At 40.1% G+C, this 15866-nt stretch overlaps 1 protein-coding gene across 1 annotated transcript in view; it reads left to right on the top strand.

Annotated features, from left to right (window-relative positions):
• CLU (clusterin) overlaps positions 1-15866 on the top strand; it is a 30431-nt gene that overhangs the window by 7041 nt on the left and 7524 nt on the right. Inside the window, exons 2-6 of the mRNA XM_031951462.1 lie at positions 2886-3014; positions 8604-8752; positions 11538-11708; positions 13048-13477; positions 15015-15122. Coding sequence (XP_031807322.1) covers positions 2927-3014; positions 8604-8752; positions 11538-11708; positions 13048-13477; positions 15015-15122 — 946 coding nt within the window. The 5' untranslated portion in view covers positions 2886-2926. The remainder of the gene's footprint in view (positions 1-2885; positions 3015-8603; positions 8753-11537; positions 11709-13047; positions 13478-15014; positions 15123-15866) is intronic.

Raw genomic sequence — 15866 nt, 5'->3', positions numbered from 1 at the left:
TTTAAGTAATGAGGGCTTCTTCTGTCAAGGAATATTTATTAAATTTTTATAATATGCTAAGCCTTGAGACACAAAAAAAGCTAAAAAATCATCTTCCCTCAAGAAGCTGATATTGTAAAGAGGAAGACAACATGCAAACAAGATATATGTTGAACTGATACAAAGCAGTCTCAGAGAGAAGGCAGAAAAGTTGGGCAGTGGGGGCCTGGGAAAGAGCCTAAGAAGATGGGATCTGAGCTGAATCCTGAAGGAAGCCAGGCTCTGAGAACGATAGTATATGTGGAAGTCACTCTTAATTTTCACAGAATCATAGGAAACTCAGGATCAGTCACTTTGCCCAAGGTCACATAGGTAGTAACTGCCAGAGCTTGAGGCAGCTAGGGATAGAGTGGATAGAACTTTGGACCTGGAATCAGGAGTTCAAATATTTTTATCTCAGTCACTTATTAGCTGAAATAATATTTATAAGTACCACATAACTATAAAGTACTATTTTTGTGGCATGAACCTACTATATGCCTGCTGATATAAGTATTTTACAAATATTATGTTATTTAATACTCACAACTCTGGGAGATAGATGTTAATTATTATCATACCCATTTTATAGTTGAGGAAACTGAGGCAGACAGAGATTAAGTAATTTGCCTAGAGTCACACAGGTAATGTTTGATGCTGCATTTAAACTCACGTCTTTCTGACTCCAGGCCAAGCTGTCTCTGAGGGAATTGGACTTGATGGTCCCTAAAGCCCCCCTTCAGCTCTAGATTCCTGATTGTATGAGGATTTTCTGGGAAAGGCCTCATTGAGCAGGTAGCCACAATATTTTGGACTGACGTGAGTAGGAGGGATGTCTGAAAAAAAAATCACAGGCTGTTCCCAGCTACCGTCTGTGTGGACAGGCACTTCTGGCTGAGTGCTCCTGCTGCTCGCCCATCCTTGCCCATCTAGTTCTGGAGAGACAGTTCGGACAACCCATTAGTTGTGAAATTTCTTCCAGGCACTCTTTCATGAGTGTTTCGGTAAGGATTAGGGGGAGGACTGCTGCTCTGAAAGTTCTCTGCCCCTGCTCCAAGTTTGCCCGCTTGTGCCCGGGGCCTTAGAATGCCCCTGCTCCCTTTTGATGGATAAACAATTCTAGGGGAAAGGGACCCCACCTCCCCCTCTACGGGTTATGGGAAATGGGTGGCCTGCAGCTGGGGGAGGGGGTTTCAGATCTTGTGCAACACCTCTCTTAGCTTCTGGGAAAGTATCCATTGCATAAGCAAGAGGCCCTGGGCCAGGCTTTCAGGCCCCAAGGCTACAGTCATAATGTGGCAGGAGCTCGGTTGGCAGGTTACACTGGCTAGGGCACTGATGAGGGGAGGAGGAGTTCCGTTTAAAAGAAAAAACACAACAAAAATAGGCTGGTGGTCATTTGAAAATGCTGATTGGTGGGGGCTTTGTGGCGGCCCAAAAAAGCCAGAGGGGAAGTTGTTTTCCCTTCAGTCTTTCCTCTTCTCCTCTCACAGTCTTGGGGGAGGTAGCTGACATGGGAGGTTAGAAACCATCCACCCAATACTTCATTTTATAAATGAGGAGACAAAGCCCAAGAGTAGCTAAGGGGCTTGACCAACATCAGGCTGGTCACATGAACCACATTTTAAAAGGCCTTAATAGCCACAAAATCTCAAAAGAACTTGTGAGTAAGCGTGATTAAGAATGTTAAATTTTGTTTCTGCCGAATGAGAAAGCAGTGAGCTAGTGAGGATGGTGAGGAAGAACTAGATTGGAATCCTGTCTCAGACTCCATGTGATCTTGGGCAAGTCACACAATCCCTCTGTACCTCAATGTCTCCAGCTGTGAAATGGGGGATAATAATAGCACCCACCTCTCAAGGCTGGTGTGAAGATCAAATGTACGTGTAAAGTACTTTGCAAACCTTAGAAGTGCTCATTCTCCCTCCTTCCTTCCCTCCCTCTCTTTCTTTCTCTGTCTCTTTCTGTCTTTCTCTGACTTTGTCTCTCTTTTTCTCTGTCTCTCTGTCTTTTTCATTGTGTCTTTCTTTTTGTCTGTGTTTCTTTGTCTCACTCTCTGTCTCTCTGCTTCTGTCTGTCTCTGCTCTCTGTATTCTCTCTCTCTACCTTTCTGTTACTCTCTGTCTCTCTTGCTATTTCCCTCTGTCTCTTTGTGTCTCTTTTGTTTGTCTCTGTCTCTTTGCCTTTCTTTGTCTCTCTTTGTTTCTCTTCTGTCTCTCTAAATCTTTCTTTGTCTCTGTCTGTCTCTTTATCTCTCTGTTCCACTCTGTATCTCTGGGTCTCCCTCTGTTTCTGCTTCTCTTTTTGTCTCTGTGTCTCTGTCTCTCATTGTTTCTGTCTCTGTTTTTATCTCTGTCTCTGTATCTGTCTTTCTCTCTCTATGTATATATATATATATATGTTATTATTATTAAAAAGATTCCTAATAAGAGGAATATTTTGTAGACAATCTGTTTACATCTGTTTGCATAGTGAAGCAGAGGGTGTTTGTTTGTTTGCTTTGTTCTGCTTAAATAAAGTTTCTTCATTACCTGCAGATTTACATTCTGGTCCTCAGAAAGGAGAGATGAGTCCAAGAATAATGCTTTCTCCTCTGTATTGGTGGTCTTCAATGTTTTTTCCGCTTCATTGAGGATGACCAATCTGAACCTTATTTTATTACCAGGGTAACTGGAATCCAGTGTCAAGGAGTGATTGACTCCGATGTGGAATCTTCTTGCATTCTGGGCCTATAAACTGGGATTCAACTGCCTTAGGTAGCTGCTGTTTTCACAATATATACTGGAAGGCAACCTCTGAGCCGTAGGTGCCAGCAAGCTCTGTCTCCACAGTTATTTTAACCCACCTCCTCCTTTTTCTTTATGCAGCCTCCTTGCCTTAAGATTCTGGAACCAAAACCTAAAGGAAAATGAAGTCCTTGTTGCTGTTTTTGTTCCTTGGGCTTTTGCTAAGTGGGAAGAAAGGAGATGCACTGCTTTCTCCCAATGACCTGCAGGGTAAGTTGGCAATGCTGTCATATTTCTCTATGAATTTTAAACTCTTTTAAGCACGAGATTTTCAATATGACTCAATCCATCAACAAACAGTTATTACCTGCTTACTTATGTGCATAGTCATGGACCAGGTGCTAGGGACATAAAGTCAAACAGTCCCTGTCTTCAAAGAGCTTACATTCTAATGGGAGAGGTAACATGAACAGATATAAATGTATTCAATATAGATATCTTACAAGGGACCCTTAGGGAAGAAGGCATCTGCTGCTGGAGGGACCAGGAAAGTGTTGGAGGAAGCTAGGGATTCCAAAAGATTTCTTAGTAAGAAGATGAGGTGGAGAGAAGGGGACAAACATTTAAACACTTACTATGTGCCAGGCACTGTGCTAGGTGCTTTTCAGATATTTTCTTATTTGATTGAGCACATTAATGCTCATTATGTTCCTGGCACTCAGAAAGATGAAAAGGTTAGTTAAGACTGGGTTCATACTCTCATGAAAATTACCATGTAGATCAGAAGGGAAAGTCTAAAGTCAAACCATCAGCGATTATTTGCTCTAAACTGTTCCAAGTGGATTGCCAAGTGCTGAGCAAACAAAGACAAAAATGAAATAGACCCTGCTCTCCGGGAGCTTATCTTCTCTTTTTTTTTGGGGGGGGGAGGGAATATGAATTAATGAACGAAAAAGCATTTTTAAGTGCAAAGTGTTGGCCATATAAAATAGAAAAGAAAGAAAGAAAGAATAGAGAGAGCCCACATTCTAGTGGGAGAGATAACACCTAGAGAAGATTTCAGCTAAAAGTCAGAAGGAAAGGCTCATGGTCTTTAGGGTTTAACAGGAAAATTGAAAATAACATTTCTCTTTTTTAATAATAGCTATTTATTTATTTATTATGAGGAAATAGCTATTTAATAATAGCTATTTTATTTATATGCAAAGATAGTTTTCAACATTCACCCTTGTAAAAACCTTGTGCTCCAAATTTCTCTCTCTCCCTTCCCCCACCAAACAGCAAGTTATCCAATATAGGTTAAATATGTGCAATTTTTCTAAACATATCTCTACATTTATCATGCTGCACAAGAAAAATCAGATCACAAAGGAAAAAATAGAAAAAAAATCAAGCAAACAATAACAAAAAAGTGAAAACGCTGTGTTGTGATCCACATTCAGTCCCTAGGGTCCTCTTTCTGGATGTAGATCATAAGTCTATTGGAATTGTCCTGAATCATTTCATTAATGCATCTTCCTTAATCCTGGAAAAACCATAAACATGTTTACACAAAATACACATTCACCTACCCATTTACATATATGTGTGCACATACATGCACATACAATACAAAATACACATTCACATACCGTATGCACACACATATAATGTACATATGCACAAATACATAAGCACATATACACACATATATACACATACAAATATATACAAAATAAAATGCAGGCAGAGTAATTTTATTGAGGTGGAAGGAGTTACTTGCAGCTGGGGAAAGGTCTCAGGAAAGACTTCGTGTAGAATCTTGACAAAAGCTGGGATACTCTAAAAGCGATAAAAGGAGTATATTTTAGGAACAAGGGGCAGTTTGTCCAAGAAGCCAATCAAGGAAGTGTCCTGTGTATGGTATCTACTGCCGAAACATTTGTGGCTTGAAGGAATGAGCATCCCCTGATGTCTCTCAGACTTCCTCAGTTCTTTTTCCTCAGGCATCCAGCCTAAATGCCTCTGTCTGGCTTTCAAAGCCTCCCCTAATCTGACCCCACCCTGCTACTTAGCTTTTCTACTATGATTCACAGCCTATCAATCCAGTCTTCCTACTGTGCCCTAAGCATGCCCTGATCCTTCTGGTTATCCTAGATCCACTTATCTTGTTCATCAACTTGGGTTGTTTTTATTGTTTGGACCTCTCCAAAGTCTCTTTGTTGTTTTAGTTCAGTCATAGCAAACTTTTCATGACCCCGTTTGAAGTTTTCTTGACAAGGATACTGGAGTAATCTTTTATTTTCTTCTCCAGCTCATTTTACAGATGGGGAAACTGAGGCAATAAATGACTTGTACAGGGTCATGCAGCCAGTAAATGTCTGAGGCCAGATTTAAATTAGGTTAAGAATGAGACTTCCTGACTTTGAGTCTGGTGCTCTATCCACTGCCTCACCTAGTTACTCCTCCAAAGCCTACCCCACCTTCAAAAGCCTGCTCAAAGCCTCACCCAAATCAGGAAGGCTTCCTTGATTACTATGCTAATACCTGAGCTCCCTTAATATAGAGTTATTTAAACCTCAATTATATACTGTTTTGTATTATTCTCTGATTCTAGAGGAACTGCATACTGGGTGGATGGCACCAGGCTAGTTTAAACCTATTCTATTATTGGACCTGAATACATTTTTGATACAGTGGGATAGTGATGTGGTAAAGATGAGTTGGGATCTAAGCTGGGCTGGGTGAATGTACACAAAATATTTGACAAATCTTAAAATGCAATATGACTGTCAATTATTATTAACAGTTAATATTTTATATAGTTCCCATTAGGAATCAAAATATTATGTGCCAAGTAGTATCTGAAGCTGAATTTGAACTCACAAAGATGAATCTTTTTCTCATTTGATCCTCAAAACAAATCTGGGAGGCACACGCTAGGAATTATACCAATTTTACAGGTGAGGAAATAGAGGTTAAATGGCTTGCCCAAGGTCACAAATCCAGTAAGTGAATGAGGATTTAGACTCAGGTCTTTCTGATTAGCCCAGCATTCTTATCTATAGAGCCATCTTACTGCGTGAGTCACTGGGTGATGATTTTGTTCTCTAAGCCCTTTTCAACAATCCTGTGGAGTTCAAGCAATTATTTATACAGCATCACAGGAGTGTCCAGATAAATGTTTAACAATTGGGCTCTTCAGTTCCAATGGTCTTGTGATAGAGAGAGCCATCTACACCCAGAGAAAGGACCGGGAACTGAGTGTGGATCTCAATATAGTATTTTCATGTTGTTGTTGTTTGTATGCATTTTGTTTTCTTTCTCATTTTTTTCTTTTTGGTCTAATTTTTCTTGTACAGAATGATAATTATGGAAATATGCATAGAAGAATTGCACATGTTAAACCTATATTGAATTATTTGCCTTCTAGGGGAGACAGTTGGGGGAAGGAAGGGAGAAAAAATAGTTGGAAAACAAGGTTTTGCAGAGGTAAATGTGGAAACTATCTATATATGGGTTTTGAAAATAAAAAACTTTATTAAAAAAAACCTATTGGGAACTTCCAGCAGAAAAAAACCCAGTGGATAGGTCTCCAGTTGTGGAGTCAGGAAAATTCTTCCTGACTTCAAATCTGGCCTCAGACATTCACTGACTATGGGACCTGGGTAAGTGCCTTAATCTTGTTTACACTGGATAAATGAGCTGGAGAAGGAAATGGCTAACCAGTCCAGTATCTTTGCCAAGAAATTCCCCAATGGGATCATGACACGTTGGATACTATTGAACAACAACAGTAATAACACACACTTTTATCTGCATTAGCTTTCTTAAGTCTAACAGTCAAAACAATAAATCCAGCCCTGATTTGTTGCTATGGATTTTTGAGGCACTGATGCTTATGTTAAAAATTGAAGCACTCCTGAACTGGCCCAGCTGTTTCCAGCACACTCCTGGGTCTAGGATTTCCAGGGAACAAGAACAATTCCCTTCTCCAGAGGTTGCTTATCCATCAATCTCAATGACCTTGAACACATTTGAAATTCAAGAAGGACCAGAAGCTGGCACCATATCCAAGGAGGGGCTCTCATGAAATGCTTTGAGCCTATACCTTTCCCCACCAGCTTCCTTCACAACTACTCCCAAGTCTTACGATTGTTCCCTGTAAAACCCAAGAAGAGCCTTAGCTTGCCTTCTCCTCACTTTGGACCAATTTTCTTGGCACAAACAGTTGCTGGATTTTTTCCCCTGATTATATGGAAGACAAAGAACACATGTCCATCAGTCCAGTATTTGCCAGTGTGCAAGCACATACCTGTAGTTGGGAACATCTGGTTTTTAAATCCAGACTGTGACACCCGTATGACCTTAGGCAAGTCACTTAACCCTATGTGCCTCAGTTCCTCAGAGAAGGAAGTGGCAAGCATTTTGCCAAGGAAGTCATAGGACATGACTGAGCGACTGAACAACCCCCAGATAGAAGAAAGGATGGACAGAAAAGCATCTTTCCCAAAGCTGCTTCTCTAACTTGTTTTAAACTTCTTCCCTTGGTTTCTGCCTTGCTTCTAGATACTTAGTTAATTGCCTCATGAGCCAACTCTACTGGCAGGATCAGACTAAAAATGACCCAGGGAGCAGCTTCTTCTTCTTCTTCTTCTTTTTTTTAAGGCCTGGAGAGCCACCAAAATAAAAATATCTTCCCTGGACATCAGCTCTTCTACACTGAGCTTAATGGCTGTTTTAGACAGAGCTATAAAGTGATTTTTCTGCATCATAATAACAATGATCTCTACACAGTCCTTTATACCCCAAAAATGAAATAACTACTTGTTTCCTGTACATGGTATTACCATCTTTTGCCTTATCCCCTGCCTGGAATACCCTCTCTCTTTATCTACTTTCTTAAAATCTCAGTTTTTTCCCCCCACCAAGGCTCAGTTCAAGTGCCACCTCCTATACAAGGCCTCTCTAGATTCACCCTAACATTTGGTTGTCACTGCTCTCCTCCTATAATGCCTTTGTATTTATTGTGTCTATGTTTTACATTTGTTTATATTGTTTGTCAGTCATATAAGTACTTATTTCCTTATGGGTTTTTTTTCCCTGTAGAATATAGGATGGTTTTAATATTGTCTTCGTATCCACCCCAATGCTTAGAGCATTTTTTATTGTTAAGTCATTTTCTAAAGTCATGTCTGAATTTCCTTTTCCAGTTTACAGATGAGCAATTGAAGCAAATAGTCATTTAAGACTTGCCTAAGGTCACATATGTAGTAAATGTCTGAGCCTGGATTTGAACTCATGAAGAGGAATCTTCCTCTTCATGAGTTCAAATCTAGCCTCACTCTATCCATCATACTACTCAGATGCTTAATAAAAGCTTGTTGAATGAATGAATGTCTTCTTCAGCATCAATGAAGATGTGTAGATATAATAGTCTGAGTGGTGAATGAAGAAATCTGGCTAACTCCCACAACCTTAAGTCACCAGAGACAGGGGAGACATTTATCTCACCTTTTCTCTAGCTTGATGCTAGATACTAGCCACACCTTTTGCTTGTGGCTGTACAGATACTGTTTTTTCTAGGCCTTCAACCAAGCCTAGGATTTGGGTGAAGACTTTCTCCACCTGAAAATGTTCCATTTTTGTAAATATTGACCATGAACTGTGGACTCCAAACTCTCATTTTAGGTTTTCATTGCTTCATTTGTAAAATTAAAACTGAAATTTGTAAAAAGTGGGAGAGCAGTTATGTGCTGGTCTCGAAGATGGATGGGGATGGGTAGACTGCAGGGACTTGTTCTTGATGGTCTCTGAGGTCCCCATCATTTCCAGCATTCTGTGATTGTCTCTCAGTCTCACTTTTTCCTTCTGTTGCAGATATGTCTGCCCAGGGGAGTAAGTACATAGGCAATGAATTTGAAAATGCTCTCAATGGCGTGAAACAGATGAAAAGTCTAATGGACAAGACAGGAAAGGACCGGAGAATGCTGCTCACCAACCTAGAAGAAGCCAAGAAACAGAAGGAGGTAAGAATGGACAGCTTCACCCCAATTGCTTCTGGTGGGCTACACCATGAAGACAGGGAAGAATAATCTCGTCTTCATTGGACACTGATCCAGAACTGTGATTTTCTTGGTTAGCTTGCTACAGTAGCCTCTGATTTTCCTGGGAGAGTGTCTTAAGTAGCTGTTGTACATTTTTTTGTTTTGTTTTTTAAGGGTTGTTTTTTTTAAAGGGAGGTTTTATTATTTAAGGGTTGTTATTATTTTTCTTTAAAAAATGTAGCAGTTGAATAAGCTGTGAGTCACAGGAAATGTCTGTTTGATTTGAGGCCTGCTGGAATTAGCAAATAGGATCTGTGGAGGCTTTTGGGTTCCAGTTTGTGGTACTGGTTCTGGTCCAGGGAATATTTCCAAATTGCCAGAGTCGAGGTTTTTCTACTATGTCCACCATCTTTCATTAATTTTTTTCAGCAAATATTTATTGGTTTCTAACATATGTAACACAGTGAGCTAGAAAGAGTGTAGGTGGAATTGGGGATAAAAATATAAAATGTGGACTCTGCCTTCTTGAAATTTACAATTTAATGAAGTTCTTAATGAAGAGACAAGCCCAGGATACTAGAGCTAGTGGTGGATTGATTGATAATCAAGAGCTTGGTGGTCCCTTTTCTTTTCCATTTGCTGACTCTCTTTGGTATAGTGTAAAGGTCACTGGGGAGGAGTCAAATAGGAATGAGTTTTGGATTCTCCAAAGTAAATTTTTCCGAATAGTTCATAGCATTGTTGCTTTCTGGTGTCACATAGCAACTGCAAGCTGATCACATGAGGCATTATTACATATGAGCATTATAAGGCTCATTTTGCTACTGGAGTAAATCAAGAGATAGTTTTTTTCTTGTACTATACCCAGAGATACTGGCAGAACTGTGGTTTAAACTTGGCGCTTCTAGTTACTTAGCTGGCTGCTTTAGTCTCATAAAAAGACTTGTCTAATATTGTAGCATTTATTCCTTCAACTTTACCCTTGGAGGCTAAATGAGATATATGCTGGGGAATGAAATGTCCTCTGTGGCATTCTACCCTTATGAGTATACTTTCCCTTTTCCAGTAGTACTCCCTTCTGGTAAATAGGGCCTCGTTTCTAGTTTTATAAGTCTACCTAAAGTTCTGGTCACTATCCTGGCAACTTAAATATATATAGATACTTTTATATTTTACAGCTCCCTCCAATGGACATAGACAGACTAACAGAAACCCAGCAGGGATCTGCACCTCCCTAGGGATCCTGAAAGGAAACACTCATATTAATACCATAGGCTTGTTCACCAGACATAGCAAGGGGAGAGTTCCTTGGCTCAAAAAACAACGTCAATTATACTTTGTTCAGAGATACTTCTGTGAATCTGGGTGGAGCAAGCAGTACATAGAGCACTGAGCCCCTAGTCAGAACAATACGACTTCAAATCTGGCCTCAGACACTTATGAGTGCTGTGTGACCCTGGGCAAGTCACTTAATCTGTTTACCTCAGTTTCTTCATCTTTAAAATGGAGATCATAACAGTACTGAACTCTCAGGGGTGGTATGAGCATCAAAGGAGGACATAATTGTAAAATGCTTAACATTACCTGACACATAGTAAGAAATATATACATGTTATCTATTATTATAATGCAATTCTTTAGCAAACTTGACAAACCTAGGAAAAACCCAGCTAGATTTCTTTTTTCTTTTTCTTTTCCTGAGGCAATGGGGGTTAAGTGACTTGCCCAGGGTCAGACAGCTAGGAAGTGTTAAGTGTCTGAGATCACATTTGAACTCAGGTTCTCCTGACTTCAAGGCCAGTGCTCTATTCATTGGGCCATCTAGCTGCCCCTTCTAGATTTCCTTTAGTCTATGTATGTCATTTGGAAGGAGCTGCTAAGGTTACTACACAAAAGTAACCCCTTTGTACTTGCTGTGACATGGATGCTTCTAGAGGGAAACCTGTGGATTGGCTGCAGCTGTAGGGAATGAGTTATTGTGCACAAGCTTTCTGAACATCGCATGATGCTTTTTGAAACTGAAGGGTGGTCTTGGCTGAAGGAGTGTGGATCTAATAGACTCCCTCATTCTGAGAGGTATCCATATGGGACCCATTCACCTGAACCTTCCTGGGTCCTGCAGGAACATAGACTCAGAATGGGATGATCTCAGAAATCCATGGGGCCGTTTATGGGATTTTTACCAAAGTACCAATGACAATATGTAGTAGGCAGTTTTCAAATCCTTCCTGGCATTTTCTAGTAACCTGTGGAGAACTTTTAGATATCTTCCCCTCTTTTCTTTCAGTGAGAAAATAAGGAAGTAGGCAAAGGAAGCTGTCTGTCCAGTGGTCATGAAAATGTATATTTTTTGGGGGGGGGTATAGTTCTTTTGGGCCTGCTCAAGTTTAGTATAAAGGAATGAAGTTGTTCTAGGCTCTCAGAACTTAATCTAGAGGGACCCTACTACCTGAGAATGATAATTGGCTTTCTTTGGGAGCTGAGAAAAACAAATAAAAAAAAATCCAGAGCTTATATATCCTTATAGTTGGGGCATGGGGAGCAGGACAGGCTGAAATCAGATGCATATGTCACCTTGGCCTTCCCCCAAGGGAAGCCATCTAGAAGAAGGAGCCACACAGGCTCTTTGGTGGGCAGAAAAGTACAAGTTTGGAGATGAAGGGTGGTGGTGATCACACCCCACGCCAGAACCAGGAATTAGCCTGAGACATCAAGCATGCAGCAGCTCTGTGGAGTATTCATTGCTTTTGCTCTGCCTAACCTTCAGGAAGCCATCCAGGAGGCCAAGAACCTAGAGAAGCAGATTGTTGAGAAGCCAGAGGTGTGCAATGATACCATGATGGCCCTGTGGGAGGAGTGCAAGCCTTGCCTGAAACAAACCTGCATGAAGTTCTACACAAAGGTCTGCAGGAGTGGCTCAGGCCTTGTGGGCCGCCAGGTAAGGAAATCCCACAGGGAGGGAAGGAAGGGACTTGTTAAGGTAATAGTAGCCATGAGCCATCAAGAAATGGTAGTCCAAAGTCATGAAGGCTGAGAATTCTTATTTCTAGGAGGATTAAACCGAGGCCAGAAATAAAGCAAGAACAGAAAAGCCTAATAACAACACAGTCCACCTAGATGAAATGATCCTAATATCCCTTAGCTTCTAATTCTCCTCATTAATCCTAATCTAAAGTTAAGACCTCCAAACTAGGCTCTTTTTGTGGAGAGGGCTGCTTCCATATCTTTGCCCTTCTTACCAAAATGATTTTTGTTTACCCTTTATCTACCACTCCCACGTATTACCTACTTGGTTACATTCTAGAAAAAGAACAAGGAAATGAGAAATATATGACAGGGGAGGGGGGAAAGATGGGCTGCTCATTTATCGAGAGCTTGAGCTAACTAATGGACAACCCACGTGCCTCACTGAGGCTGTCAATGTCAAAATGATGAGAGAGATCCCCAGCATGGTTGGGTGGTTGCCCTCTGACAGATTCATGAGACGAGCAGTCTTTCACAGGCTTGGAGAGAGTTGGAGAGAATGCCCACATTGATGTGATCACAGGTCCATTGCTTCTTTGTAACCTAAACCCAGTATATATGTACCATTTCCTCAGTACCAAAAAATCCATTCTGGTTTTAGACCAAACAAGTCAAGAAGATTCAAGACACCCACTGAAAGGACTTAACAACAACAAGATTGAGGGAAAAGTCATATGTGGGATCCAAAATCCAAATTTTCTCATAAAAAAATGGAGATTTCTCTCCCCTGAAAATGATGACTTTTAATCTTTCCTCATGATGCCTGATTCTGTGGGGTAATTGGCACTCAATGTAGTTTCTCATTGCGTGAAAGAGACAGACAGACCTGTTGGATAAGTCATCCCTAAAGCATGGCCCATCATCCCTACAGATAATGGAATATATGCCAACGATGGTTTTTGAGTAAATTGAAATAAATAAAAATTCTTGGATATGTAAACATTATCCACTCTAACTTAAGCCCCTTACAAATGCAGTATATACCTAATACTTAAGAAGGCATTTTAGGATAGGGATGAGGGAAACATGTTTTTTTAAAAGATACTTTTAACTGGAATCACACTCAGATTCCTTTATACTTATTAAAACAAACAAACAAAAACCCTTCCCTAAAAGGATGCCATTAGCATTCACTCCTATGGGCACCTGGCCTATAGAAATAACTACACCCCCCAGTTTGGCTCAGCCCCCCAACATGAGTGAATGATGCAGGGGAGTTTGGCACTCAGCTGTTCCTTTCTTTGCTTTTCCAGTTGGAGGAGTTTCTGAACCAGTCCTCTCCTTTCTCCATCTGGATAAATGGGGACCGAATGGATACCCTGTTGAAAGATGATCAGGAACAAAAACAGAAGCTGATGAACCTGGAAGAGGATTACAGCTTGTTTCAGCACAACATGGATGAGTTATTTCAGAGCAGCTCCCTGTTCTCTGAGAACACAAACCCTTTCATCATGAGCCCCTTTAGAGGGGTATTCGGTGACTCTTCAAGGTCCCCATTCAGACCTTGGTTTTTCCAAAAGCAGAGGGTGGTCCGAGACATTTCACCTTTCTTCTCCCAACATCCACTAGGTTTCCAGCATCTATTCCAGCCCTTCTTTGAAATGTCTCAGAAGATTATGGAGAATGCCCACAGGGCTATGGAAAGGGAAAAGCAATGGAATCTCAATACCTATCACTCTTCAGGTAGGTTTTTACTAAATTGGAACTATCCAATGATTCTGTTTTTAGATTTGGGTAATTGTCTCTTCTTTCTTTCCTTCTTTTCCTTTTCTTCCTCCAATTCTTCTCTGCTCCTAGCATTTCCCCAGGAACTCAGAATGCCTTGTACCTAAAACTCACAGGTCTGCATAGTCAGAACAAATGAGATCATCACATTCTTATTAGAGATAAGGGAGCTGTGATTGATTGATCAACAAGCATTTATCAAACACTTTCTATGTACCAGGCACTGTAATGAACACTAGGACTAAAAAGAAAAAATAAAAACTATTCTGGGTTTCAAAGGTCTCACAGTGTTATTGGGGAACCAATATCTACATAAGTAGACATAACAAGAATCCTATCCTTATCTTCTACTAATTGCTCTGTGTGTGTGTGTGTGTGTGTGCTTAAGTTCAGAATAAATTCTCTCCCTAAAAACCCCCACCATATCTATACAAAATAAGCAGTAAAAGCTAAGACTTCCAACCTGTTTTTGTGCCAAAGTTTTATGCTAAGGTTAAGCTAAAATAGTTTCCAGTACAGAGAAATAGGATTACAGATTTAAAGTTAGAAGCAGGCATTTCAGAGGCCTCCCAGTCAAACCCCCTTATTTTAAAGCTGAGAAAACAGAAACAATTAAGTGTCCTATTCAGTGTTGCACAGATAGGAGGAAATAGGAGAGGGTGAAGGCAGACTGTGGCTGGCCCCAGCTTCCTTTGTCCACACAACCCTGTTCTACCTTTTCCAGTACTAGAGCCCTTAATTTTCTCCTGGCTCTTGACAGTTAGATTTCCTGTCTTCCTCCCCAGATTAGCTGTGGTGACTACCCTTTTCTAGAGGGGGGGATTTAAGGTGAGGGAAAGCTGGGGATCTATACTGGTTGCCATTTTGCTGGCCATCATGCCTTAAAATGAGGATTATTTCATTTTTGTTTTTGTATCTGCAGTGCATAACCCAATGCCTGGGACATAGTAAGTACCCAATAAGGAATTGAACTGATTCCTTTCCCTAGCTGAGTTTTTGGCCACTCTCCAAGGCAGTCCTATCCAACACCAGTGGATCTGAATAAATTAAATAAATGAAAAGAAAGTAACTTATGCCTTTGAATATGTTCTTTTTTTTTTTTGAAACACTTCCAAGTAATTTATTTATTTATTTTTTGTAATTCAACAAGAATTTAGTGAGTAACAATTTACTATAGGCTAGCACTAAAGTTACAATGAATATATTCTTTAATAATTTCTAAGGTACCTTCCATCTTTATGATCTTATGTTTCTATCCTAGAAGAATGATATTTTAGTTACTAATTTTGTTTCTTCCTATAAACTTCAGTTCTTTATATTTTAAAACAAACATTTAGGGTTAGAGAGGCAGGGAGGTAAGGAAGAGACAGAAATCAATTTTATTTTCAGAGGAGAAAGGGATATATATGTAAGATGGGAATACTCTTTTTTCCTGGTGATTAGTCAGCAGTTTTAACAGTGACAAGATGCAATTTTCTTCTTCCTTTGTCCTTAGAAAATGGCACCAATGATCGCATGGTATGCCGGGAAATCCGTCGTAACTCAGCAGGATGCTTGAAGATGAAGGATCAATGTGAAAAGTGCCGGGAGATTTTGTCAGTAGGTAAGGAAGCACAGGGAAAATATTTTCCATAGGCACAACATCATTCTTACTGATTATTTACTATTTTCCCAGAGAATATATGTATCCCGCTATTCATTGTACCAGTAATACTATGGAAGGAGCACTACTAGATCGAAGTTCAAAACCTAGCCATTTATTTCCCATGTGACCCTGGACAAATCACGTAACCTAACTGGACTTAAGTCTCCTTATTTGTAAAACGAGAGATTATTGGAGTAGATAATTTTTAAGGTTTCTTCTGGCTCTAGATTTACAATCCTATGATTATTCACCATAGCCCCTGTTTATTTACCCAGATCCACACCTTTTTTCTTTTACTATGTCTACATTTTGTCACAGTTTTAATAAACCTGCAATTTAGGTATGGCCCTGGTCTGATCTCTTAGAACTTTCAAATAAGCAGTAAGATTGTTTCATTTCAAAGAAGGTAGTGGTTCAGCCCAAGAACCAGGTTCCCTGCTCCATAAGGAGCTTCCATTCTACTTGGGGGCACAACATGTTTGCAGATTACTAAATAGAAAGTGCCCAAAAATATTTCAAGAGGGGAAAGAGAGCAAACATCTGATGCATTAGGAAAGGCCTCAGTAATATTTAAATTATACTTTGAATCTGTCAGTTCTATAACAAATGACCAAAAAGTCTTAGCAGTTTTACAACTTGTTAGGTCTAAAACCAAACTAAAACAAAAAAACAAGGGAAAAATCCCCAGAGAGCTCACACATT

The sequence above is a fragment of the Sarcophilus harrisii genome, chromosome 2 (assembly GCF_902635505.1).
Source record: "Sarcophilus harrisii chromosome 2, mSarHar1.11, whole genome shotgun sequence".
NCBI classification, from domain to species: Eukaryota; Metazoa; Chordata; class Mammalia; order Dasyuromorphia; family Dasyuridae; genus Sarcophilus; species Sarcophilus harrisii.
Note: the sequence above shows the minus strand (reverse complement) of the source record. Positions and strands in the feature narration are given on the sequence as shown.